This window comes from Epinephelus moara, chromosome 12 (assembly GCF_006386435.1).
Source record: "Epinephelus moara isolate mb chromosome 12, YSFRI_EMoa_1.0, whole genome shotgun sequence".
Taxonomy (NCBI): domain Eukaryota; kingdom Metazoa; phylum Chordata; class Actinopteri; order Perciformes; family Serranidae; genus Epinephelus; species Epinephelus moara.
The window spans coordinates 9,858,126-9,882,859 of NC_065517.1; the positions used below are offsets into that span (position 1 = coordinate 9,858,126).

The 24,734-nt window shown below is 40.3% G+C and overlaps 2 protein-coding genes across 3 annotated transcripts; both read left to right on the forward strand.

The window, feature by feature from the left end:
• Positions 1–1,285: 1,285 nt before the first annotated feature.
• Positions 1,286–9,696, forward strand: ephx1 (epoxide hydrolase 1, microsomal (xenobiotic)). Of its 2 annotated transcripts, none has more exons than XM_050058382.1 (9): positions 1,286–1,424; positions 3,651–3,845; positions 3,929–4,109; positions 4,190–4,408; positions 5,042–5,171; positions 5,679–5,893; positions 6,652–6,760; positions 6,989–7,111; positions 7,549–9,696. In XM_050058382.1, exons 2-9 carry the CDS (start codon positions 3,663–3,665, stop codon positions 7,754–7,756), a joined length of 1,368 nt encoding a protein of 455 aa, XP_049914339.1. In that variant the 5' UTR covers positions 1,286–1,424; positions 3,651–3,662; the 3' UTR covers positions 7,757–9,696. The 2 variants fall into 2 exon arrangements, with proteins under 2 accessions (XP_049914339.1, XP_049914338.1); XM_050058381.1 differs by having other exon boundaries at positions 1,300–1,458.
• Positions 9,697–12,208: 2,512 nt separating this feature from the next.
• Positions 12,209–21,066, forward strand: LOC126398832 (transcription factor 24-like). The gene is made up of 4 exons (XM_050058444.1): positions 12,209–12,756; positions 14,971–15,123; positions 18,014–18,178; positions 19,965–21,066. Exons 1-4 carry the CDS (start codon positions 12,589–12,591, stop codon positions 20,100–20,102), a joined length of 624 nt encoding a protein of 207 aa, XP_049914401.1. The 5' UTR covers positions 12,209–12,588; the 3' UTR covers positions 20,103–21,066.
• The last annotated feature ends 3,668 nt before the right edge of the window (positions 21,067–24,734 follow it).

Here is a 24,734-nt window from a genome sequence, read left to right on the forward strand (position 1 = left end):
CAAAAAATGAGATACTATCTCAAAATAATGAGATACTAAGTCAAAATAATGACTTACTAACTCAAAATAATGAGACACAGTCAAAAAATGAGATACTATCTCAAAAAAATGAGATAAGTCGAAATAATGAGATGCTGTCTCAAAAATAATGATACTAAGTCAAAAATAATGACTTACTAACTCAAAATAATGAGACACTAAGTCAAAAATAATGACTTACTAACTCAAAATAATGAGACACTAAGTCAAAAAATGAGATACTATCTCAAAATAATGAGATACTAAGTCGAAATAATGAGATACTGTCTCAAAAATAATGATACTAAGTCAAAATAATGACTTACTAAGTCAAAATAATGAGACACTAAGTCAAAATAATGACTTACTAAGTCAAAATAATGAGACACTAAGTCAAAATAATTAGATACTAACTCAAAATAATGACTTACTAACTCAAAATAATGAGATACTAAGTCGAAATAATGAGATACTGTCTCAAAAATAATGAGATACTAACTCAAAATAATGAGATACTAAGTCGAACTAATGAGATACTATATCTCAAAACAATGATACTAAGTCGAAATAATGAGGTGAATGAGTACAGTTACAGCCTTCGACAATCCATACTCTTCATCTCTCAGTCACGATGGATAACATCATTGAGGGATACTAACTCAAAACAATGAGGTAATAACTCATGTACATCGGATATGCCACATACTACACTTTGATGTGATGTATGGGGTATGTTTGGCTACTTAAGTAGTCTACAAATTACAAAATGTAGTAAAATAGTGTTGATTTTAAGTGTTCTGTTTGGTTTTGAGTTAGTATCCCTCAATGATGTTATCCATCGTGACTGAGAGATGAAGAGTATGGATTGTTGAAGGCTGTAACTGTACTCATTCACCTCATTATTGGACTTGGTATCTCTCTTTCTTTTTCTTTTTTTACGGAAGCGTTGGTTGCACATGATGTATCCACGGACTGTCAGAAAGTTGAAAATCCAATTCCTATTTCTGTTTTTACAGTTTCTGGCTATGATAAATGGTGCAATTTTGGCAATTGTTTTAAAAAGAGAACCTGCTACATTTGGAGGGCATGTTCTCTTTAAAAATCTGCAGTGAAACAGGAGAAAAACTACGATTTAAATTTGTATGCCCCTCCCCTAAACCAAAATACAAAACATAAATCCCTTCCTATTGCTTTATAAAAATTACTAGACAAACCTCCTCTTTTTGCACCACCCCATCCCCTCACAAGTAGCGAACAGTCCCTTACACCCCGCCTCTTTCACATGAACGCGCTTGTGGCTGGAGAACACAAACCCAGAGTTGACTGAACTACTGGATGACCACCTAGTGATTTTGCAGCCAGTGTCAGGGTTAGTGAAGCCAGATAAAGACAAGATATCCTCCTGGGTATGTGAAACTTGCTTCGCAGTACAAGCCTCAGGTAAAACTTTCTGTCCTCCGTGAGTTTTAGTGACTGTCGCATTCTTTTTGACTGTATCATTGCTAAAAAGGTTGCAAAGTTGCAAGCTGTGGCGTTATGTTAGCGCTAATGTAGCTTTATATAGCCTAATAATGCAGCTTTAAGTAACGGTAACATGGCGCAGTTAACTTCAATATAAAAAGTGCGTCGTGAAAATGGACCATCTTACTTGATAGTTTGTTAGCAGTTAGTTACGCTAGCTAGCTACATATAAAGTGAACACCTGTGATATAACATTACCCTGTGTCTTTTTGCTATGCTAGTCAGGCTGTAGCACACAGACATGTTACACAGATTATTGACAGTTTATGACACAGTGTTGGTCTGTGGCTGGTGATATAACCTCTCAGTATGAGTGTCCAGACCTGTCCTCTGTTGGACGGCTGTCTGAGCTGTGGTATCTCTGGATTAAGGTCCTCAGCCACTGGTAACATGTAGCAACACAAGTGTTACAACAGAGCATAGTGGTATAACGGTTGGTGTGTAGACATGGCTGTAGCTCTGCTGAATGAGAAAAGCTTTGTCATGCAGGGCTCAGCAGCTGTGACTGAGGGGCCTGGTCAGCCCTGTTCTTTACCTAATCCTGTCAGCCCACCACAACAACACTGACACTTTTGTTTGGCTGCCTTTTCTCTAAACTCATGACTGATGAAAACATTTTGCTCCAGAATCACACCACACCACTGTCAGAGAAAGTCACTGACAGGCATCTTGGGGTTCAGTTAGTTTTATTAAGATTCTTCAAGATTCTAAGATTACCATTCTTCATATCCATATCAGGTGTAATAAGGGACTTTGCTTCATTTATCAGAGGAGGGGTGTAGTTGGGGTGTGACTTAATTTATTTTTGTTTGCTGTTTTATTTAATCTTGACCTTCCCCGAAGCTACAAATATTTGTCCTTGAGCCTCGCAGAGAGACTGAGGGACAATGCATGACCCTTTACTAAATTTCAAAAAGTAAAACGGTGAAAATGGGAGAAAATATTTTTCTTACGATTGTCATGCAGGCAGGAGTGCAGATTATAATGTGTTTTACAGGATCTGGTTAGTGAAAACAGTTTCTTTTGGGGGAAACTTTAAATGAGACATGTCGAATAAGTAGTTTTGAAGCCTTCGTTGCACATGATAAGTTCAAGGACCAAATTTGTGGATTTTTTTTTTTCAGTTTCTGGCTATATTAAATAGTGTCATTTTGGCTACTTCAAAAGACAACATGCCTTTCGAAGCTGCCAGCAGCATTTAGGGTTCAGAGGGTATTTAAAATAAATACAAAATACAACTGTTAAAAGTCCTTTCCCTCAGTCAAAATAGAAAACAGAAGTCCCCTCAACGGCTGCAGAATTAATGGGATATTAATCACAATCACGATTTTGGCTTCTTAAAATTAAATGCACATGATCGTCTGCGATACTGACACTTACAATGCATGCTCAGCTCATAGAAAATGAGCAGCAGCCTGTGATAAACTCTCCTAATGTTTGATTGAAGATGGGCAAAACCAAAATTATCCATCATCAACCATCATCATCTGTTGTTTGGACACAAGAGAGAACAAATCATATGCAAAGAGTGCATGAGATGTGGCTGCGCCCAAAAAACATGACTAACTTGTTAAACCATCTGAAAAAAAACACCACAATCTGCAGTAAGATGAATGTGTGAAGGCCAAGAAGAATAACGTTGCTAATGTTACCGTTATTTGTCTTTTATGAGCTGCTGGACAGTTGAATTTCCCTTTGGGGATGAATAAAGTTCTTTCTATTTCTGTTTTCTATATTTTGTTTCAAGGAGATGCACTGTGATTAAGGACCAGTCTTATTTCAATGCAAAGATTGGTACATTAGCAGGAATGTAACATGGAAGTGAAAGCAGTGTTCTCTTTATTTAAATGTGAAAGTGTGATAAAAATATTTTGTCCCTACAAACAATGAATAATTATGATAAATAATTGTGATCTCAATATTGTTCAAATTAATTATGATTATCAAATTCTGTTATGCACCACTCCATTCCCCCTTATAAATAAGGAACAGTCCCTAAGTCAACTACAATTTTTAATAAAGATTAAAGAATACATTAATGGTGTAGTTTTGTTGTTCGGCCATGCAAAATATCTGTTGACAAATATTTCTGTACCCCTGTCCTGGCACAGACACTGAGCACCATGTTCACAGAGGTGCTGGTTGCTCTGGTGATTGGAGGACTGATCTTCTTCCTGGTTCAGAGGAGCAGGACCCAGGTTCTTAAGACAGAGGACGGCTGGTGGGGAGCTGGAGCACCCCCTGAAGGCGGGGAGGACGTCACCATTCGCCCCTTTAAAGTCTCCACCAGTGATGAAGAGCTGGAGGTTAGATTCCCTCTTGTCCTCAAGATAGTCACTCCACAGCATTTACTTATTGCTCCACTCCTCCTCTCCTCTCTTTTCATCAGGACCTGTACATGAGGATAGACCAGACTCGCCCTGTTCCTTCACTAGAGGACAGCCAGTTTCATTATGGCTTCAACTCCCAGTACCTGCAGAAGGTGGTCTCTTACTGGAGAAATGACTTTGACTGGAGGAGACAAGTTGACAAACTCAACCAGTACCCCCACTTCAAAACCAACATTGAAGGTGAGTTTGCACTGCTGACACTTTCATAAAGAGTAATGTCATTCCTTTAACCAATTCTTACTTTCTGAACCTCCATCCAGGCATTGATGTCCATTACCTGCATGTGAAGCCCAAGAAGGTGCCGGAGGGAGCTGCTGCTATTCCTCTGATAATGGTTCACGGCTGGCCTGGCTCCTTCTATGAGTTCTACAGATTAATCCCTCTGCTAACAGAACCATCAAACCCACACGACCTTGTGTTTGAGGTGGTGTGTCCCTCCATACCAGGGTACGGGTTTTCAGAGGCCCCGCATAAGAAAGGTGAGTGTTGAAATCTTTTCTTGCAGACATGGGAGAATATTAATGCTAAGAACTGAGACAAAGCCCTCATGATGTCATCCATTTGTTTGTGTAGTCCCATTTTGAAGCCTCCAGTTTGTAGTTTTGGCAGTTGCCATCTTGGATTTTTGGAGCCAGAAGTGAGCATATTTGGACAAGAGAGTGTAGCTGAGCAGTTAGTAAATGAGACGCCTAGCAGACAGCCTGTTACTTAAAGCATCCATGCCCTTAATTTTGCATAACTTTAAGCCTTATAAAATTTAAATGGGTGAGTTATATAAAAATTCACTTTGTACAGTTTTCATGAACGGGGAAATTAGCTATAGAGACTGATGCATTTTTTTTGTACCAGGCTGTAAACATGTTGATTTATGCTAGACAGTTGGGCATTTTAACATGGAGATCCATGGGGAGTGACCTGCTATTGAAGCCAGCATTAAGTGGTCATTTGAGGATCTGTAGTTTTTGGCACTTCCATGTTGGCTTCATTTTTCAGCCCTGATGGTTGCCACTTTGTATTGATGTGGAAATATTTAACTCATCCTTTTTTTTTTTTTTGTACAAACTGCTTGGGTTCAAACTGCAATTTCTACACGTGTTTGTGTGTGCGAACAGGTTTTGATTCAGTTTGTGCGGCACACATCTTCCACAAACTGATGAAGCGTCTGGGCTTCCAGCAGTTCTACGCTCATGGAGGAGACTGGGGCTGGCTGGTCACCACCAACATGGCTCAGCTGGAGCCCAAGTAAGACACACACAAGAAATTCCTTAATGCGTGACACACACACAGTTTTTTTGTAAATGTTTAACGTAGGGTTGTCAATCGATTAAAATATGTAAATGCGATTAATTGCATGATTGTCCATAGTTAACTCGTGATTAATCACAAATTAATTGCACATTTTTTATCTGTTCTAAATGTTCCTCAAGTTTTTATACTCTTATTAACATGGGAGTGGACAAATATGCTTGCTTTATGCAAATGTATTTTATTATTATTTCAACAATCCAAAACAATGAAAATACTGTCAACAATATTCTCCAGAATAACCTCAAAGGTACTGCATGTGCAAAACATATCCTGAACCCCTTTCTTTATCTACTTCTGCTCACAGTTCTGGTTTCAAGCCTTAGTCTGCCAATCGCCATAGGTACCGCCAAAGAGAATGAAACATCTAGATCTGTAATAAGGTATTAATACATTACTACACAGCCTTTTGTTTTTCTGTTGTTTGTTTTTTTCATACCTCAGGACAGTCAAGGGCCTGCACGTGAACTTTGCCCCGCCCTCCAAGCCGGGGCTGACCATGGTTTTATCCATCATGCTCGGCCGTCGCTTCCCTAAGCTGTTCGGCTTCACTGACATGGATATTCAGCATCTCTACCCCGCCATGGAGAGACAGGTGGTGGAGCCCATCAAGGAGTCTGGCTACATGCACATCCAGGCCACCAAGCCTGACACCGTGGGTAAGGACCATAAACTGTGTAACAACAATGGATGTAGCAATCGTGACATCACCAACTGGTTTGTGGACTCCTGTTTTGAAGCTGTGGGTTTGGCATTTTGATTGTTGCCATCTTGAATTTTTGCAGCCAGAAGTCATAAGAGGTGACCGTATTTGGCCATGAGGGTGGAGCTAACCCATATCCTAGTTGCTAGCTTGGTTAGCCAGAAGCATTTATGGTTAACTATGATAATGCTAATGCTAATGTTTGCTAGCAAAAACAGGCTTAAAATCATTAAAACAAAATGTACTTACTGGAAAAACTGAAAATCTGACGACTTACAGGGTCTTTTAGTTCAACCAAATGCTGAACAAAACCTTTTAGGCACCAAAATGTTATCTTTCATGAACTGTAAACACATTGAAATAGAGACAGCTAAGGTTACGCCCATACTCTACTAATCTGGGGTTACGCCATGGTAACATTACCTAATCAGCTTTGTCACTGTGATAGTTGATTGTGGATTGAAGTGGATTGACTTGTTTTTAGAGCCAGCCTCTAGTGGCCATCAGAGGACCTGCAGTTTTTGTCACTTCTGCATTGGCTTCATATTTCGCAGCTCCACAGGTTGGCAAGGACCTGGCAACATGCAAGCTGCACATTGCAACATGAGACTCCAGACTGGCCAGAGTCATGGAAGCTTAAATTGTGTTATTATTATAGTTGTTTATACTCAACAAATCTATTATCGAAAACATTTCTGACTAATTTCCCCTCAGGTCGAGGACTGAATGACTCCCCAGTGGGTCTGGCTGCCTACATTTTGGAGAAGTTCTCCACGTGGACAAGCCGCGACTTCAGGAACCTGGAGGATGGAGGACTCACCAGGTAGATACATAGTGTCAGTGCTGATATTAGCCATCACCACATCCTTTTTCATTATCCTCCAGTATGAAGATGTATGAAGTTCTAAATATCATCATTAGCTGTAGCATATAGTCAGATTGCCACAGCACCAATCCAATATGTTCAGTTACAGAATATACGGATGAATGATGGGTACCACTCAGTTGCCTCATTACTGTCATATGAAATCTTGTGTGTGGTGCCTTGCAGGAAGTTCTCGCTGGATGACCTGCTGACTAATGTGATGATCTATTGGACGTCTGGCTGCATCATCTCCTCCATGAGGTTCTACAAGGAAAACTTTGGCAAAGGCCTCAACCAGCCTCACGCTAAGTGAGTGACAGCCACAGAGTCTAATAATGACCAGTTGGTTTCACTGAGCGATACAAAACACAAATGGTGAACCAGTGTTATGGTGTGCGAACTCATTTGAATATTCAAATAATGCAGTTATATTTTAACCACATATGTATCTGTCATCGGCAAGCACCATCCTCACTTTCCCCGAGCTGTTGTCACTTGCCTGCAGTATCATTTTTGTTACAGCGTAGCCTGGTTGCTTTTTTTTTTTTGTCTGACCAGTCATTAACAGTCTGTCTCCCCTCCAATGTTAAAAGAAAGCTGAACCTTTGCATCGTATCTATATATACATGACGTGTGGTGGGCCAGTCTGAAATGCCAGGGCCCACTTTCTGTCCCAATCCACCCCTGGCATCGAGTGTTAAAATCATCCCCTTGTGATATTCTAACACATCTTTGTCTCTTCACAGGATACCTGTGTACGTCCCCACTGGGTTTGCCTGCTTCCCCGATGAGCTGATGCACACTCCCCAACTATGGGTCAAACAGAAATACCGTAAACTTGTGACCTTCACGCCCATGCCCCGTGGTGGCCATTTTGCTGCCATGGAGGAGCCCCAGCTGATGGCCGAGGACATCCAGAACTTCACTAAGACAGTGGAGAAGAAGATGAAATAGAAGGGGGGGGCAGACTTATGAACAGGTTAATGACCTAAAAGTGCTGAATGAAGGTATTGATAAGCAGTAAGTAGACATGTACACACTGTGATTTTGTACTGCGTTTCTCTATGAGGTGGAATTGATAACATAGCTCTATAAAGTGAAATTCCTAATCGCAAGTCTTCGTGACTGAGCCAGTCTTACTCTGCTTTGAAAGTTGAACAGTAAAAGAAGCAAAACAGAAAGAGCGAAAAGTGAATTGGGATGGGATTTGTTGACTTGACGAAATTGAGCAGTTGTAAAATACCCAGCTTATAATGAAGCTACTTCCTGTATAGATCTTTCTCTTTTTAACTCTTAAGCAATACATGTTTTTTACATAAAGGACACATGTTTACAGCCTGTCAGCCAGGAGCCAGAAATCAGTACCATACATTGACAGACCTCCTGCCTTCCTCACAACTTCCTCCAGCCTTTAACAGTTTACTACGCAGCTGCAGATGGGAGGTCAGGGGGCGCTTGTTGTTATTGTGTTGACAGCCTGGACAAGGTGCCAGACATTCCTCCAACTGATAACACGAAGCCTCAAACACGAAGCTGTATTATCGCCTTAAACCTCTGAGTTGTTTGATTTTATTGTAATTTTTCCTTTCAAATGTATTCACAACTCATGTTAGCAGTTTAAAATCTTTGTTGAAGTCAGATGTCTTTAAAGCAGGGGTTCATACCAAGCCCCCCCTGTTAGCTTTAGCTTATGGCTGGGGCCCCATTTTGCAAGCTGTCTTTAAAATCAACCATCTGGATATATTTTTGTACTTTATTGCATAATTCATAAATACTACTACAACCACTAATAATAGTAGCATGAAACAACAGCAATAGTAATAATAATAATGTCACTAAAATAAATTGCAGCTGAGCTTCTGTTAGCTTAGCTGGTGGTCTTTTCCTTTTCTAAAATGTGTGTTGTGAGTTAGCACCAGGTAGCTAGATGCTAGCAAGCAGGCTAGCCAGCTAAATGTCAGGAGCAGAGCAGCTTTGCAGCAGGCGCGGACAGTTAACAGTCAACATTGACAGCTTATGAAGTGATGATAGATGTTTAACTGGCAGCCAAATACAGTGGAAAGATGGGTATGGCAAGTAGGATTTTAATATGATACAAGTTTGCTATGCATTAATTAAACATTCTCACTGATTGACCTTGATATGCTAGTTTTAAGCACTACAATTTATGACTACAGAGACTAGAAGCAGTGGTTTTACAGAGTTGTTGACCAAGAAGCAGTGAAGAAAATGTGGCTGTGGGACACATTCGCAACAAGAGAGAGTATCCTTTCATAACTCAGACAGCCTGCTTTCAACCGGTCAGATAGGAATATTCAGGTGGATCATGGCGATGATGACAAGGAGGATGTAATAGAGGGTAAAGACGGCACACAGACAGAGAGAGGGACAGTGTAGAGACAGAGAGGGTGGACAGCTCAGCCCCTTCAGCCGTGGTGTGACAGACAGGGAGGTAACTCCAGAGAAGCAAAGGACAAAAAATGTCTTTCCAATTTGTTTCGTATTGTGAATAGTTGCTACAAATAGAAGAATAAAACGCGTCAGACTCAGGTGAGCAAAGGCCTCAACAATTCTGAAAATCAGGAGTTAAACTGTGATAGGTGCTCATTGTGTTGATCTTGAAAAGACTGAATAAATCTGTAATGCTGTGAGACAAGTTTTTTCTGAATTAAATGATGAAAAATATTGAGTTATATTTAGAACAATGAAAAGGTGTTTTCATGATATGGGCATCAGAATGCATAACACAATAAAATGCCAGTCAGATCATTTCTTTTTAAAGCTATGCAGTTTAAATGAATTGCAGTGTATGCTACCATTCCATGGTGACCTGTTGTATCTCAGATTGTGACACAATGTGCTATCTTTGACCAAATAAAATTGACTCTTGAGTAGTTCATTGTCCTAACTGTTAATCTGTTATTATGACTAGTCTCTGAGGCATCCACACAGCTCCACTGGCAAAGCCACACCTCATGTGTTGTGTGTGTGCTTTATTCACAGTTAAGTTATTCTTTGTTTCTACTCAATTCCTGTACTTCATTCTATGAAAGAGGTTAAAAAAGTCAGTCCTATTGTCAAAAGCCTGACGTTAGTTAGCCTGAAAAGCTGATTATGGTTTAAGCCATTCCTCAAAGCGATGGTGGAGCTAACATACCAACCTGGTTCTAACAATCAACACAGCAGCACATTTAAACCTTAAAGAGACAGCTGTGATTTTCACATACACAGTACAATACAAAGTGGTTGTTAACACTTGCAATGGTAGTTCAGGTGTAACTACAGCCCTCTCTATTTCTATGAAGTGCTGCTGTTTTATATAGAAACAGTGGTGGTAATGGTAGACTGTCAAACTGACTTGTGGCTGCAGTAAAATGAGATGCAGGATTGCTGTTGCTTTGAAGAAAAATTTCAAGTTAGCACTTTGGTTGATATTTGGTGCCTGTAAACTGGAACTTGAGATCAAAGCCTGAATTAACATCTCTCAAAGCAAGTTAGTTTTAGGGCATCAGTTGCCATGGTAACATTTGTTAAACTTGATACCTTGAGTAGGGGCAGGTGATCTTGTTGGCTCTGAAAATATAGGACTTCCCTGAATTTAAAATTTTTACAAATCTGGTTTATGTATTTATGGAATACCATCCTGGAGTCAACATTATCTGCCTCTCAACTCGCCACATACTGATGCTTGGTCAGTGGCCCTATGCATCAAACTATGATGCTCTAGGAACCCTTCAAGAGTCAGTTTTGGATGTGACAGGGATGGCGTGTCAGTTTCTCCTTGTTACGTACTCTTGTTTTTTCAAAATAAATTTCCACGTTCACAAGAAATGTACATTCTCCTCTCATTACATGTGTGCATTCTCTTCAAATAAACTATCAATGTGGGTTTACTTTGTTTTTAAAGGCTAAAACACACCAGTGGTGAATGCAGCTATTAAGAAAAAAGCCCCTATTACTTTCAATGTACAATGCCTCACCAGCAGCTGTTAGATGCGCGACGGCACTCCTTGACGTGCCGCCCCGCAGCACTTCATGCCGGGTCCATGTCATTGGTTCGACAGCCCATTGGTTCGACATCCCATTAGTCCGACTGTCCGCGGTGGTGAACGGCTCGCGGCGGGCAGAGCAGGCTCACGGCTTATGTGTTTGTCACTTTCTTTTTCATTTTAACCCACACCATGATCTTTTCCTGACCCTAACCAAGTGGTTTTTGTGCCTAAACCTAACCAGACCTTAACCACAGGGCGTCATGATGATTTCGGAACGGACTTCGGAATAATGAGTTTAATATGGTCGGAACAATGGGATGTCGAACCAATGGGCTGTTGAACCAATGGGCAGTTCCCCTTCATGCCACTGTCCTATTTCCAGCCTTGCCACCTCCAGAATTAAATGCACTTGTCCCCAACCCACTCTCTGCTTTTACATACCGGCTCCCGTAGCAGCTCTGTTTCTCTGCTCCTATGGCAGCTGGACTCCTCTCCTTATCGTTGATGCAAAGAGAGCTCTGTTGCTGTCTCGTGCGTGACAAACAATTGATGAGGAGAGACTCATTGTTGAGGTTGAGAAATGTCCTGAGCTAAACAATCCACAATCCTGTCATTATAAAGACAATGGCCACTTACTTACTTACTAACGAAATGCAATGTGAAGTACGTAGTTGCAATAACTTTTGGTTTCAGCGGTGACACAAACAGCGGTCTCCTGGGTGAAAGTCCTGTGTTTAAAGTAACCACTCACCCTAACTCCCTCCCTATGTATTATACTACATTAGTTGCTCTGATAATGACACTGCCCTGTGTGTCTAATACAGATGCTAAAGGGTGTGTTGGTATTCGACATCAAGGGCCACCAACTAAGTGTTTGTAATAGACGAGTTGGGAGTCAGAACGGGTTGCGTGAGTAAAACTATGGTCACAAAATGGGATTTATGACATTAAAAATTGCAGCTCAAGTGAATGTGACTTCTTCCTGTTCTTTCCATGCTGTCATAATGAGGTTGTTATGATGCTGGGATGCCCTGAATGTCTTCAACAAACCAAAAGGCTCTTCCGCCTCTCTTTGGTAAGGTTCAATGTCGCACTGCCCCGAGCTTCCAATCCCACCCCTGTCCAGTTGTTAGCAGAGCTTTGAGTTTCCCAAGCCCCCCAATGCCCTGGCTCAGGACACCCTCCCAGTGCTGCACTCCCCCAGGCCTGACTGCCTGCCTGCCTGCTCTTCTTGGCAGCCAAACAGCCAGGGGAGGATCAGGACGACCGGGCGGCTGAGATAAGGACCGCATGAAGTTCCCCACATTACCTCACCCGATAAGGAAACAAGCAGAGACAGACGGAGAGGCAGAGAGAGAGAGAGGGTCAGACTGGGAGGAATTCTGTGGATGGACGGTGATGCACTGAGAGGCAGTCGGGGATTGTGGGTTTTTTGGGGGGTCTGGGTGGACCCACAGAGGCCTGGTGAACTCTGGAGAAGAGCTTGGAGATGCTTGTTGGTCCTCTGCAGCTACAGAAAAGAATGTGTATGAGATCAGACGAGTGATTTCAGCTGTTCTCGAGCCAGTATTTATATCTACACTAGACTTTTATAAAGCTTTCAGATTAGATGGGAAGATGACCTCAGACTGTGTTCTGTAGTGTATTTACCAAAACACTTAGTGAATGATACTTCACAACAATCTCCAACACGGGAGAGCAAACCTCCATCCAGCCAATGAAAACAGACTAAACGAAAGTGAATTTAGTTCTCAAGTCTTCAGGAGAGTTTGCTGCATCGCTTAGGCAGCACCCATGGCGGTGAATCCTCTGGAAGGGCTCATGTCGGTTGCAGCGAACCACCAGCTGGTCTCATGCTCTAAAGCTGAGCCACAGAGGCAGCAGCCCTGCGCAGCCGGCAGCCCAGCATCCCTGCACGGACACAGGCAGAGCACACACAACAGCCAGGAGCCCAGGAAGTGGGTGAGTCTGAAACCCAGGTTTCCAAGATCTGGCAATTAATGATTGTGAGCAACCAGTGGGATATTGCACAACCTAATTTAGACATACCAGGATTTAACAGGCAAAATGGCATAGAAACAACCTGCTTAAAATTAGTTTTCTAAATGAAACTAGTCAAATGTAATCTCAAACAAAAAAGCTGTGGGACATAATGCTTCTGTATCAAAGAACAACTTGCAAAGTATTTGTGAGATCATGCAATACTTCCCAACAAATTGACACACAGATTGTTAGACAATGCAACTAACTTAAGAGTGTGATATGGAACATTAAGAGAACTCAGCTAATGTTCAGTTAACTTGAACTAATAAAGCATGATAGAGAAGACCTGTGCAGGACGTACTATGTCTTTTGGTACAAGTCTGCACATTTCAAGCACAGTTCATACGTTTACAAGAAGTCCTGAGGAGTGCTGACTGGGTTAAAATGCACTGATCTTTATCCATTTGTGTTCCTTTCTTAACCATGCAATAAAGAAACATGGATATTCTCTGGTAATGTCACACAGCTTACATTTTTTCTGAGCACTGACGCAGCTAATAACAAGGAGCACAAGTTTCTTCTCTTAGTACAATAAAAGTCAGTAAGTATCAGTTTGTTTGTTTGTTTGTTTGTTTGTGTAGTACTTGTAAATGATAAGTTCTGTCCTAAGACTCAAATGAAAGTTGCTAAACTAACATGTCTGCATCATGTGACGCACTAAATTATTTAGTTAAAATTAACTCAACATTGATCTTTGTTTTTACACGGGACACAAACAGCAGTCTCCTGGGTGAAAGTCCTGTGTTCACCCCACGCCTCCATCTCAACCACCACCCTCCATGGAGTTTTTCTTGCTTTTCATACAATGTCAGTTGCTCTGAGCGTCTCTTAAGGTTGCAGCCTGATACGTCTCATAAATACGCCAAGGGCAACTGACCAAACATTGGTATTTGAAGAGTTGGGATCGAGAACAGGGTTGCTTGATTTATACTACATCTGCCCAGAATGCTTGTGGCATGTTGTGTTCTGCTGAAGTTAGTCACATAATGAGGTTCATGACATGTCACACAGCATACACTAACCCGTCTAATAGCAAGATGTACAAGTTAGCAATTTTTATTATAGAAAATTACTGATTTTCACATTGCACCATGTGGCAATATGTGTGCATATAATACATGCTGAAAAAGACGCTGTATTTTAGAATTAACCAACTAACAGAATTTGAAATTTTATTTGATCAAAGTAAGTAAAAGGATATTTATCAAACAGTGTAAAATCAATTGTTCATTTAAAGCTGCACTTGTTAACTATTACAAAAATGATTTTTTGTGGTAGTTTCTGGAACTGTCACTATATTCTGAAAGTATTTTAAGAGAGATAGTCTGTGAAAAAAATCACAACCCTCCTCCTCCTCTGCACCATGAAAACAACCAATCAGGACCGAAAAGCTCTTTAACGCAGCTGTCACTCATATCAATCACACTTGTGAACTGAGGTCAAATTGTCAAACTAGGCAGCCCTGATCAAATATGAATCAAGATTCTGTTCCTGCATTGCCTATTTCTGATCTCCGATGTTTTCAGAAACATACTTTAGTGTACTGTTTAGCTGTAAATGAGAAGGTTTGTGACCTGGCGACCCTGTTGTAGTCGGGTGGTACACCGCCCACCACCTACTGCTCACTGGCCCGAGTAACTTTCTCATTTTACAGCTAAACAGTATACTAAAATATTTTTCTGAAAACATCTAAGATCAGAAATAGGCAATGCAGTAACAGAATTTGGATTCATATTTAATCAGCTCTGTCTATTTGATGGTTAGATTGCAGTTCATAAGCTGTGATTGACATGACTGACAACTGCAGAAGAGACTCCTCAGCCCTCAGTGGTTTTAATTCACATGCAATTATGCATTATGAGTGCCACAAGGAGGCAGAAAATTAGAAAATTATATATTTTTGCACACATTACATCTCATGCACTACTATGTAGACATTCTTTAGCAAATATGATTTTTTTTAGACTCACCAACTACAGCTTTAATGAATTTTCTGTTATCACTTTTTTTGCAATGTCTTAATGTTTCAGTATTTTTTAACTTCCCCATTTGGACAAAACAATCCAAATCAACTGATCCTATTTAGTTCGATTTGATTTTACTGTCAGGCTCTACACATGTCTTCTGCTGCAGGTGCAGTCTGTGTGTGGGTCCAAGTCAAACTCTGGTTCTGGTTGTGGGTCTGTGATCCAGTCCAGGACAATAAGGGGTCAGCACTCCCCAGAAAATGCAGCTCGAGAGAGGAGCCGTGTACGCAACCTGCGACAGGCCTTCCACAGCCTGCAGGTACTCATGACACTCACAGACATTCACTTTTCCAAATGTTGTCTTGTGCTTTTATTAAGTCTGAAACATTTGTGTTTTCCCACCTGCTTCTTGCTTGGGTGTTGAATTCAGTTTGATTAATTTATTTTGAACATCTCTAGTGTTTGTGCATGCATACAAGACAGCCCTAACTCTAGAAAAAAAATAGCTTGAGTTATAGTCAACTTTTTTGTTTCTGAACACTGACGTGTCCCAACAGAAACATTTTGTCTCTTAACACAGCGACCTAAATCCCCAACAACAGGTAGCATTACATTATGGATCACGATTGTCTTTTATTTATTTATTAAGCAAAGACAAAGACTCCATTACAACAGAAAGAAAGGCTCTTTTTGTGCCTTCATGCCGGTGGCAGCCGTGGCCAGTGGTTTGTCTGTCTGTCCGTCTTATCCTTGGGAATGCAATATCTCAAGAATGCCTCAAGAGAGTTTCTTAAAATTTGTTTAAAATGTCCACTTGGACTTAACGATGAACTGATTAGATTTTGGTAGTCATTGGTCAAAGGTCAGGGACGCTGTGACCTTTTTGTCTCATTCTTGTGAATGCAATATCACAAGAACGCCTTGAGGGAATTTCTTCAAATTTGGCACACACATTTACTTGGACTTGAGGATGAACGGATTACATTTTGGTGGTCAAGGGTCAAAGGTCAAGGTTGCTGTGACTTTGTCTATCTTGTCTAATCTTTGGGGGGAGTTTTTCCTTATCCGCTGTGAGGGTCCTAAGGACAGAGGGATGTCGTATGCTGTAAAGCCCTCTGAGGCAAATTGTGATTTGTGATATTGGGCTTTATAAATAAAATTTAATTGAAATAAAACTGAATTCTCATAAAACACTTTTCTGGCCATTACTCAACATCATATCTCAGGAACAGAAGGGGAGACATTTGGTCAGATACTGAGTTGATGAAACTAATCCTGGGTGTCCACCTTGAAACTGTGCTGATTGTATAGATCTTCTCTGCTGCTGGGGGGAAGATGAGTGTGCAGCATCCAAGTTTTCACAGACATGGATGTGAACCGTAAGAGAAACTTGGCTGATGCACGAATGCATACAACTGCGGGGCGGTAATTCTAGTTATTGCATGGACTGTGCTACCTCACTTCAATTAATCAGAAATGTTGCAGCATGCTTCAACAGACTTTGTTTGCCAGTTTTGCAGTGTATAAAACAGCTACAGATATAAATATACAACAGTGTATACCTGATCCATCCCTGGCAGTCTTCTTCAGATGTTTACAGACATCCAGCATTCATTGTGTCCATCTCATCCTGCTGGTCCACCTCCATAAGGAGAAGAGATCCTCAGTGGGGTTTGAAAAACATTTTTCTCAACTGCTTAGAAATAATTCCTGGAGCAACTCCTCGTACACACACAACTTGAAAAACTCACACCCAAGGGTACAAACATCCAACTTCTGGGTTCAGTTCAAACGTTGCCCTCATACAACACACACAAGCTGTCAAAAACAAAGACTACATGTGTTTGCTTCACACCAGAGGGATTAGACTAATTCAAAACACTGCTACCAAAATGTTTAGTAGAAGTTTTTTCAGAGAGATTATTTACAACTTTGTAAAATTACAGCACTGACTATCCAGATAACTGTTTTAGGGACACCCTGACCAGATAAATTCAAAAACAGCCCTGTAATAAATACCTCTTACATTACTGGATAAGTGAATGCCAATGTATATGCTGTTTTGGTGAAAAACCTTGGTAATGTCACACTAATAAATTGTGTAATGAGAAGTCCATGCACAGTAAAATGCAATTTCCAAAAGCTTGATTTCCAAATGCTGCAAATGTACAGGTTAATCAGCATCAGCATGCCCATCACCTCATCTCAGGTCTGGGTCAGGCCATAATGTCTCATCAACACCCCACATTATCTTGCACTAGCTATCCAGCGCACAAATTTCATCTGAGATTACTTGTTGTTGTCTTCCTCTCTGTTATCTTGCAATTTCAGCATTGTTAGGATCCATTACTCCATAACACATGCAAATGCCCCAAAGCCCTATTTATTGACCCGAACAATTCTGATTGGTGTGTTAACAATTTTTGTGGCTTAGTGTTTGCACCTGTAAAAAGGTGTGGTATTTGAGTTTAGGTTGTGATGACTTGAGTTAATTATGTTGAGAGCATGTGCTTGCTGAATAAACACACAGTGCAATGGATGGCTATTTGGCCACTTTTGTGTAAGGTTTTGCTGAGAGAGTTTTTAAATTTTGAAACATGTGGAAACAGTTTACGGTTATGGAAAGTGTGTGTGTGTGTGTGCTTTTAGGAAATGACGTAAGGGTGTGGGTTTTTTGTGATTAAGCAATTGAGAAAAACTGTTAGGTGGAATAAAAAGTAACACCATCTGCAAAGAAAAATGAGTCACAGTTTAGCCCACTCAACCTCTGTTGTGCTGACTTGTGAAAGAGTGAACTCAGTATCGAGAACATCTGTAAAAAACAACGATCTCCACATTGGTTAATGAGCAGATTCATTTACTTAAAGACTCATATTTTCTGTGATGCTCAAACCTGTGAGGGAATATTGGTCTAATTACTGTATCACACATCCGGGTAATGGACATACTGCACACATTGTTGTTGCGCTTATTAAAGAGACAAACTAAAGTCTCTTTTAAACTAGGCCATCAAGCCATCCTGCATATTAAAACCAATCATTTTCAGTTCACTCAGCTTTAGAGGGAACTTGAATGTGGTTGAAGGTCTCACTCAAAGATCTGACAATCCTTACAAGCATTTGTGTGTAATGTCTGTGCATAATGCTTTTGAATTTAACATCAATGAATGCAGTTCAGTTTAGAGCTTATTCCTCCTCGTCTGTCCTCAGGCTGCTCTGCCCTCAGTCCCACCAGACACCAAGCTGTCCAAGCTGGATGTTCTGGTCCTGGCTACGAACTACATAGCTTACCTAACAGAGACGCTGGACCAGGGAGGGACGCTGGCTGAGCACACCCTACCGTCCAGGCCGGGTGGATACCTGCATCCTGTCAAGGTAAGGATAAGAACCAACAACGTACTGCTTATCATGTTGAATGCAATACACCGACTGTTATTCATATACAGGACATGACCTGGCCTGCTGGATACATAGATGATAATTATCCTATGAGACAGTAAGGGGAGACAGGCTTAGGGTCCTTTCTCACTTTGAGGGCCCCAACGACAAAGACTAGTTAAAGATTGACAGTCACAAATCATGTGTCTGTAACTGTGATAAAAAACATGACATACAGGCCTATCTGTCAGTCGGGAGATACTGAAACTTTTACTAATATTATGATATGACTACTGAAAAAAAAGTTAGCTAACTAGTTATTTTTATCTCGTTACACATACATAAAACCATTAATATTACCTTTAGATAACTAGCTTATTTTATTTCGCTATAATAATTACATAAAGAAACCATTATGACCTTAAGCTAACTAACTGAATTTATCCAGTGATGAGTACTTAAAACCATCTTTATCATTTTTGGATAACTGGCTATTTTTATCTAGTTAGAAGCGCTTAAAACAGTCATTCTGACCTTAAGATAGCTATCTGTCTATCCCTCCTAGTTGGAAGTACACAAAACCACTAATATTACCTTTAGATAACTAGCTAATTTTATCTAGTTATAAGTAATTATGTTCACCAATATGACCCTAAGATAACTGACTAGTTTTATTTAGCTATAAGTACATAAAACCACCAATATTACCTTTAGATAACTAGCTAATTTTATCTCATTATAATACATAAAACAGCCAATATTAGCTTTAAATAATTAACTAGTTTTATTTAGGTATCAGTAAATAAATCCACTAATATTTTACTTTTAAGGCCCAGACACACCAAACAGATGTCGGAGAAATAGCGGTGACAAGAGCCCCCTGCTGCCACGTCTCTCGTCATGTCTCAGCCAGAAAGTTGCACATAAACACAGCAATCTGATGGGCAACAGGCATGTATGTTCTGCACCTGCATGAAAGGACATACCCCTCCATACCAACAGATGGCAGTTGTCTGTAATTGTCATCCAAAAAGGGAAACTGGAAGATCGTCTTGACGCTAGTTAGCCAGTTAGCACATTGATAACACAATCTAATGTTGAAAGAACAGAGCATATTTGCTGTGTGCCAGTGAACAATAACTCAAACCATCAGTAAACGTTTCTGCCAAAGAGCTTGTGGCTAAAGAAAAACAATCTTACCTCATGTAACAAGTTTAATTTGACTTCCTCTTGACTTAACTCTTTGTTTACATTCCTCACTTGCGTTTCTCTTCTCGTGCACTGAGCTGAAATGCTTACCAGAATGATTTCATTCGCCGACGGACTCCGCTGTGACAACACCAACAATTTCAACATGAATCAGCAGAAAAAAGGCCAACAAGTACTGTCTGGAGTAACGTACTGTCTTTGACTGATGGCAAACCATCAGCTTGGTGTGTCAGGGCCTTGGCTAACTAGCTAATTTTATCTAGTTATAAGTACACAAAACGATTATTACCTTTAGACCTTTAGGCTAATTTTATTTAGTTGTAAGTACATAAAACCACTGATATTACCTTTAGATAACTAGCTAATCTGATTCAGTTGTAAGTACATAAAACCACTGATATCACCTTTAGATAACTAGCTAATACAGTGAGCAGCCTGTGTGTAGCCTGAGAGGTGTAACTCCAGACAAAAGCAGCATATTGTTACATTTATCCAGATGAGTTCTGACTAGTTCATCATGGTGCTAATCATATTAGCATTAGGAGCTAACTCAGTGTCCCGTCTCTGTCCTCAGAAGTGGCCCATGCGTTCCCTGCTCTACTGTGGCAGCGTGGGAGAGCTGCTGTCAGGAGCCCCAGCCAATCAGACCCTTCCACCTGGACAGAACGGAACACACCCGCTGACCCCCACCTTAGAGGCTGACAAAGAGTGATAGCAGAGCATGGGTCATAACTTTCACCCTGTTTCTTATCTCCGGTGTTAACCAGCCACATAGCTACTAGAGGAATAAGGTGACGTAAAGACAGTGATCAGTAACAAGAAGCTACATAGTTGCGGAGGTTGAACTTCAGGTGACACTTCATGCAGCAAGTAACATCAAAACCTTTAACACAGAAGTAAAAGGAAGGCAAACTTTTAGTTTTTTGGATGGAGATTAAAAAGAGACACATGCTTGCAGTTTCTGGTTTATCTAATAATAAAGGACAGGGCTTAAATTAACATGCAGCAAGGACAGTGGCCACTTTTAGCTCTGGCTGTTTGGAGAGTCAAGACATTTTGAAATCCAAGTAGCCTGGTGGTTACTTCAGTTCATTCTTTCATCAAAAACATGGCAAAAGAAAACAGCGTCCTTATTGCCTTTGACTTGTTTGTTGGTACAGGTACAGATAGACACACAGGTTACTAGTACACACAGCACACAGGTTAAGATTCACCCCTGTTGAAAATATTCCATCATATCTAAGCTTTAGACAGCAGGTTGTCAGGAACTAATTTAATACAAGGAAATGAAAAAGCTGCATCACTTGACTAATAACACCACAAATCACAACATGGAGGTACAGTGTGTAGCCTATAATCTTGATTTAAAGGTTGTACAGTGTTTTATTTTTTCAGATGTGACTTTTACTGTATCAGAAGAGTTCAGTCAGTTTAAAAATATAATGTATTTTGTTTGGCTTTGATCCTTTTTATTTAGATGTTTGTGGTATCGCATGAAGTCAGTGTGTGTATGTGTGTGTGGGAGTGAAAGGATGGATGGACAGATGAGCAGTGGGGGAGGGACTGTTGTGGGAACACAGCTGCTGTCCGATCACTTCATATCTCTGCAGTAATGACCACTTAGTTCTCATTACAATGCTGCCACAGAATGTAACCTTTTTACTTTGAGTAAAACACCATCTACAATAACAGCTTGTGTGAGTTTGTTGTTACTTACAATCTAACACACAGTGTCAGACCCAGCACATTTTGCACCCGAGGCAACGTTCCCCTACTTAGTATCATATTTATTGTATTTATTACGAACAAAAACAAGAGCTGGTGAGAGAGCTTCAGGCACAAACAGTCCCGCTGTTTGCATTTAACCTCAGTGGGCAGTCTTAGCACATTGGAATTAGAAATTAAAATCAACACCAGCTTTCTCAAGAAGGCCTTGAGGGAATTTACTTACGTTTTGGCACAAACTTTCCCTCGAACTCAAGGATGAACTGATTAAGATTTTGGTAGTCAAAGTTCAAGGTCACTGTGACCATTTTAATCTTATTCTTGTGAATGCGATATCTTAAAAAGACCTTGAGGGAATTTCTACTAATTTTGCACAAACATCCGCTTAGACTGATTGAATGAAGGATGAACTGATTAGAAATTGGTGGTCAGTGGTCATGGTCGCTGTAACCTAGCGTCCATCTTATTCTCAAGAGGGCCTTGAGATAATTTCCTCAAATTTGGCACAAACATCCAGTGGGGCTCAACAATAAACTGATTAGATTTTGGTGGTTAAAGGTCAAGGTCACTGTGACTTCTTTAGTCTTGTTCTTGTGAATGTGATATTCTAAAAAGACCTTGAGAGAATTCTACTAATTTTGCATAAACATCAGCTTGGACTTTAGGATGAACTAATTGGAGTTTGGTGGTCAATGGTCACGGTCGCTGTGACCTAGCGTCCATCTTAATTGCATGACCAGGAGATCTCAAGAAGGCCTTGAGGCACTTTTCTCAAGTTTGGCACAAAAAATCACTGGGATTCAACAATAAACGGATTAGATTTTGGTGGTTAAAGGTCAAGGTCAAGGTCACTGTGACTTCTTTAGTCTTATTCTTGTGAATATGATATCTTAATGAGACCTTGAGGGAATTTCTACAAATTTTGCACAAACATCCGCTTGGACTCAAGGATGAACTGATTGGAATTTGGTGGTCAATGGTCACGGTCGCTGTGACCTAGTGTCCATCTTAATTGCATGACCAGGAGATCTTCAGAAGGCCTTGAGGTAATTTCCTCGAATTTGGCACAAACATCCACTGGGACTCAACAATAAACTGATTATTTTTTGGTGGTTAAAGGCTTTACAAAACATGTTTTTGGCCATAACTCATCACCACAATTCATATGCTATTCATGACAAAATTTCACACAAACGTCTAATACAATGATTAAGTGATGACATTTTATATCCAAAAGGTCAAAGGTCAGCTTCACTGTGACATCTTAATGTTCTGCAAAAACACTTTTCTGGCAATTACTCAATGTCATTTCTCAGGAACAGAAGGGGAGACATTTAGAAAGATACGTCCACTTTGAAACTGTGCTGATTGTATAGCTCCTCTGTGCTGCTGAGTTGAAGTTGTGTGTGAAGCATCTACGTCAACTTCTTTGCAGCAAAATCTATATTTGAAGCATTGCCTACTATCATGGCTACATATAAGTCTGGACAGACACTACTTTTTGAAAAGCCTGGATTGAAATAGTCCAGCACAGATAAAACCAACCAAACACCAAGGACATCTTGATGTTTCCTGTATTTCTGTAGGTAGGTAAAAAGCAAAGCAAGTTATAAGTAAAACTGTAATAAAATAAGTAAAATGTTAAATGATCGGTACAGTTTGACTGGACAACACCTAGCAATACAAACAAAACCAAGTTTCCAATGTCTTTCTTTTTTTCACAATATTTGTAGTATATTTGCAGTGCATGATTTATTAGATTCTGTTGCTGTGTGATTACACTATAATTGCAGAAATGAGAGCTCAGCATCGAAATCCAATCCAATAAGTCATGTAGATATGTTTGTAGGGTTGATAGAAGAAGCCTGATGAGAGCCCAGACTTACTTAAATCCTCTCCTCCTTGAACAAGATGGGCTCAGCTCCACAAGCAACAGTCCAACGTTCAAGGCAAGCACTATAAATCTGTCCAGAGGGGGGCCGGCTGCCCCCGGTTTCCCGTGCGTAGCGATGACTAATTTGGAGCTGCTGGAGTCGGACTACTAAAGCAGAGGTTACAAAAGGACAGCCGAAGCCAGACAGTTTGGTGAAGAGACTGCAGCGGAGACTAAGGTCTCTGTGTGTGCAGAAATAAGTAGAAGACAGTGAAATTATAAAACATGAAAAAACATTAAATATAATAAAATGAAAAAACATCTCAAAAAGAGATTAAAACATTATCATCAAAAGGTTTCTAAACCACAATCTTTATGCTGCTTACGCAGACAAACAGTCAGTATAACCACTACACTGTGGGCTCTGCGTTGCCGTAGCCTGATGTGCACCTCCCCAGAAATGTAAATACATGTCGCAGCAATACAGACCTCCTGTCTGTTTCTGAAAGCTGAAACCATTTCCCTCAGTGGAAACGAAGCTTTATTTACTTTTATTTCACAGGTAAGAAACAATAAATTGTGAAGACAGAAAAGCCTCCACTAAATAACATTTTAAGTCTTGTGTATAATTTATCCTGACTTCATATGAGTAGAGGAAATCTCCGCTAGTTGCTAGGCTAATTTATATTATAGAAAATGCCATAGGCTGGCGCTAATAACATTAGCATGTTGTATTTGTTTGGAAGACGTGTTTAGCATAAGACAGTTGTTTTGTCAGTGAACTTGGTGAGTTATAATGGAGACAAATTGTGTCACATTACCTTTGTTAAATGTTGCTGTTGTCCCTGGCTTCATATGAGTAGAGGCATTCCCAGCTAACCGCTAGGCTAATTTATACAATGTAAAATGCCATAGGCTTGTGCTAAATACATTAGCATGTTGTATTTGTGGGGAAAATGTGTCCAGATAAAGACAAGTGCTTTGTTTGTGAATCCTGCGAGTTATAATGAAGCTGATTTGTGCACAATTGTCGCTATTAAGCCATATTTAATGTGTGTTTAATGTGTGTTTTGAATCAACTAAACTTTACAGCACTTCACAGAAACCTCTGCCGCCAACTAGTGTTCTGGAGGTGTAACGTTAACTGCAGAGTGACACAGACACACCACTGCACAAGTATAAATGCTCACAATGGTGTAGGCCACGTGCGTAGGATATGGCGTGGGCTGTGCATAGAGCTGATGCAGAAGTATAAATCTGCTTTAAGACATCCAGCGGTGAGGTTGCAAACTGCTGAAACTTCTCAGTGTGCCAAGCATAGATACAGTCGGCAATGACGGGAACGCCCACAAACGTCACATCCGGTTAGAGCCGAGGGGGAAAACAAACCGGTCTCTGCCATTAGCCACAATGCCGAAGAGTTGCTGTGTGCCCTTTTGCACCGCAAATAAACAAAAAAATCACCAATTAAAGTTTTACATTTTACCAAATAATAAAACGGAACCACAAAGGAGGACAAAATGGCTTCAAGCTATCAGAAGAGAGCTTTTAGCTTTGCACAGAAACACGACGCAGGCAATAGAAATGTCCTTCAGAGGGCAAACATTATATTTTATTTTATGCTTGGAGTACATTTCAGAGCCAGCACTTTTTTTTTTACATATACCGTACTCAGTAAAGAACTTTAATCAGTACTTCTACTTTTACCAGACTTTTGTACACAAGTATCTGTACTTCTACTTAGGT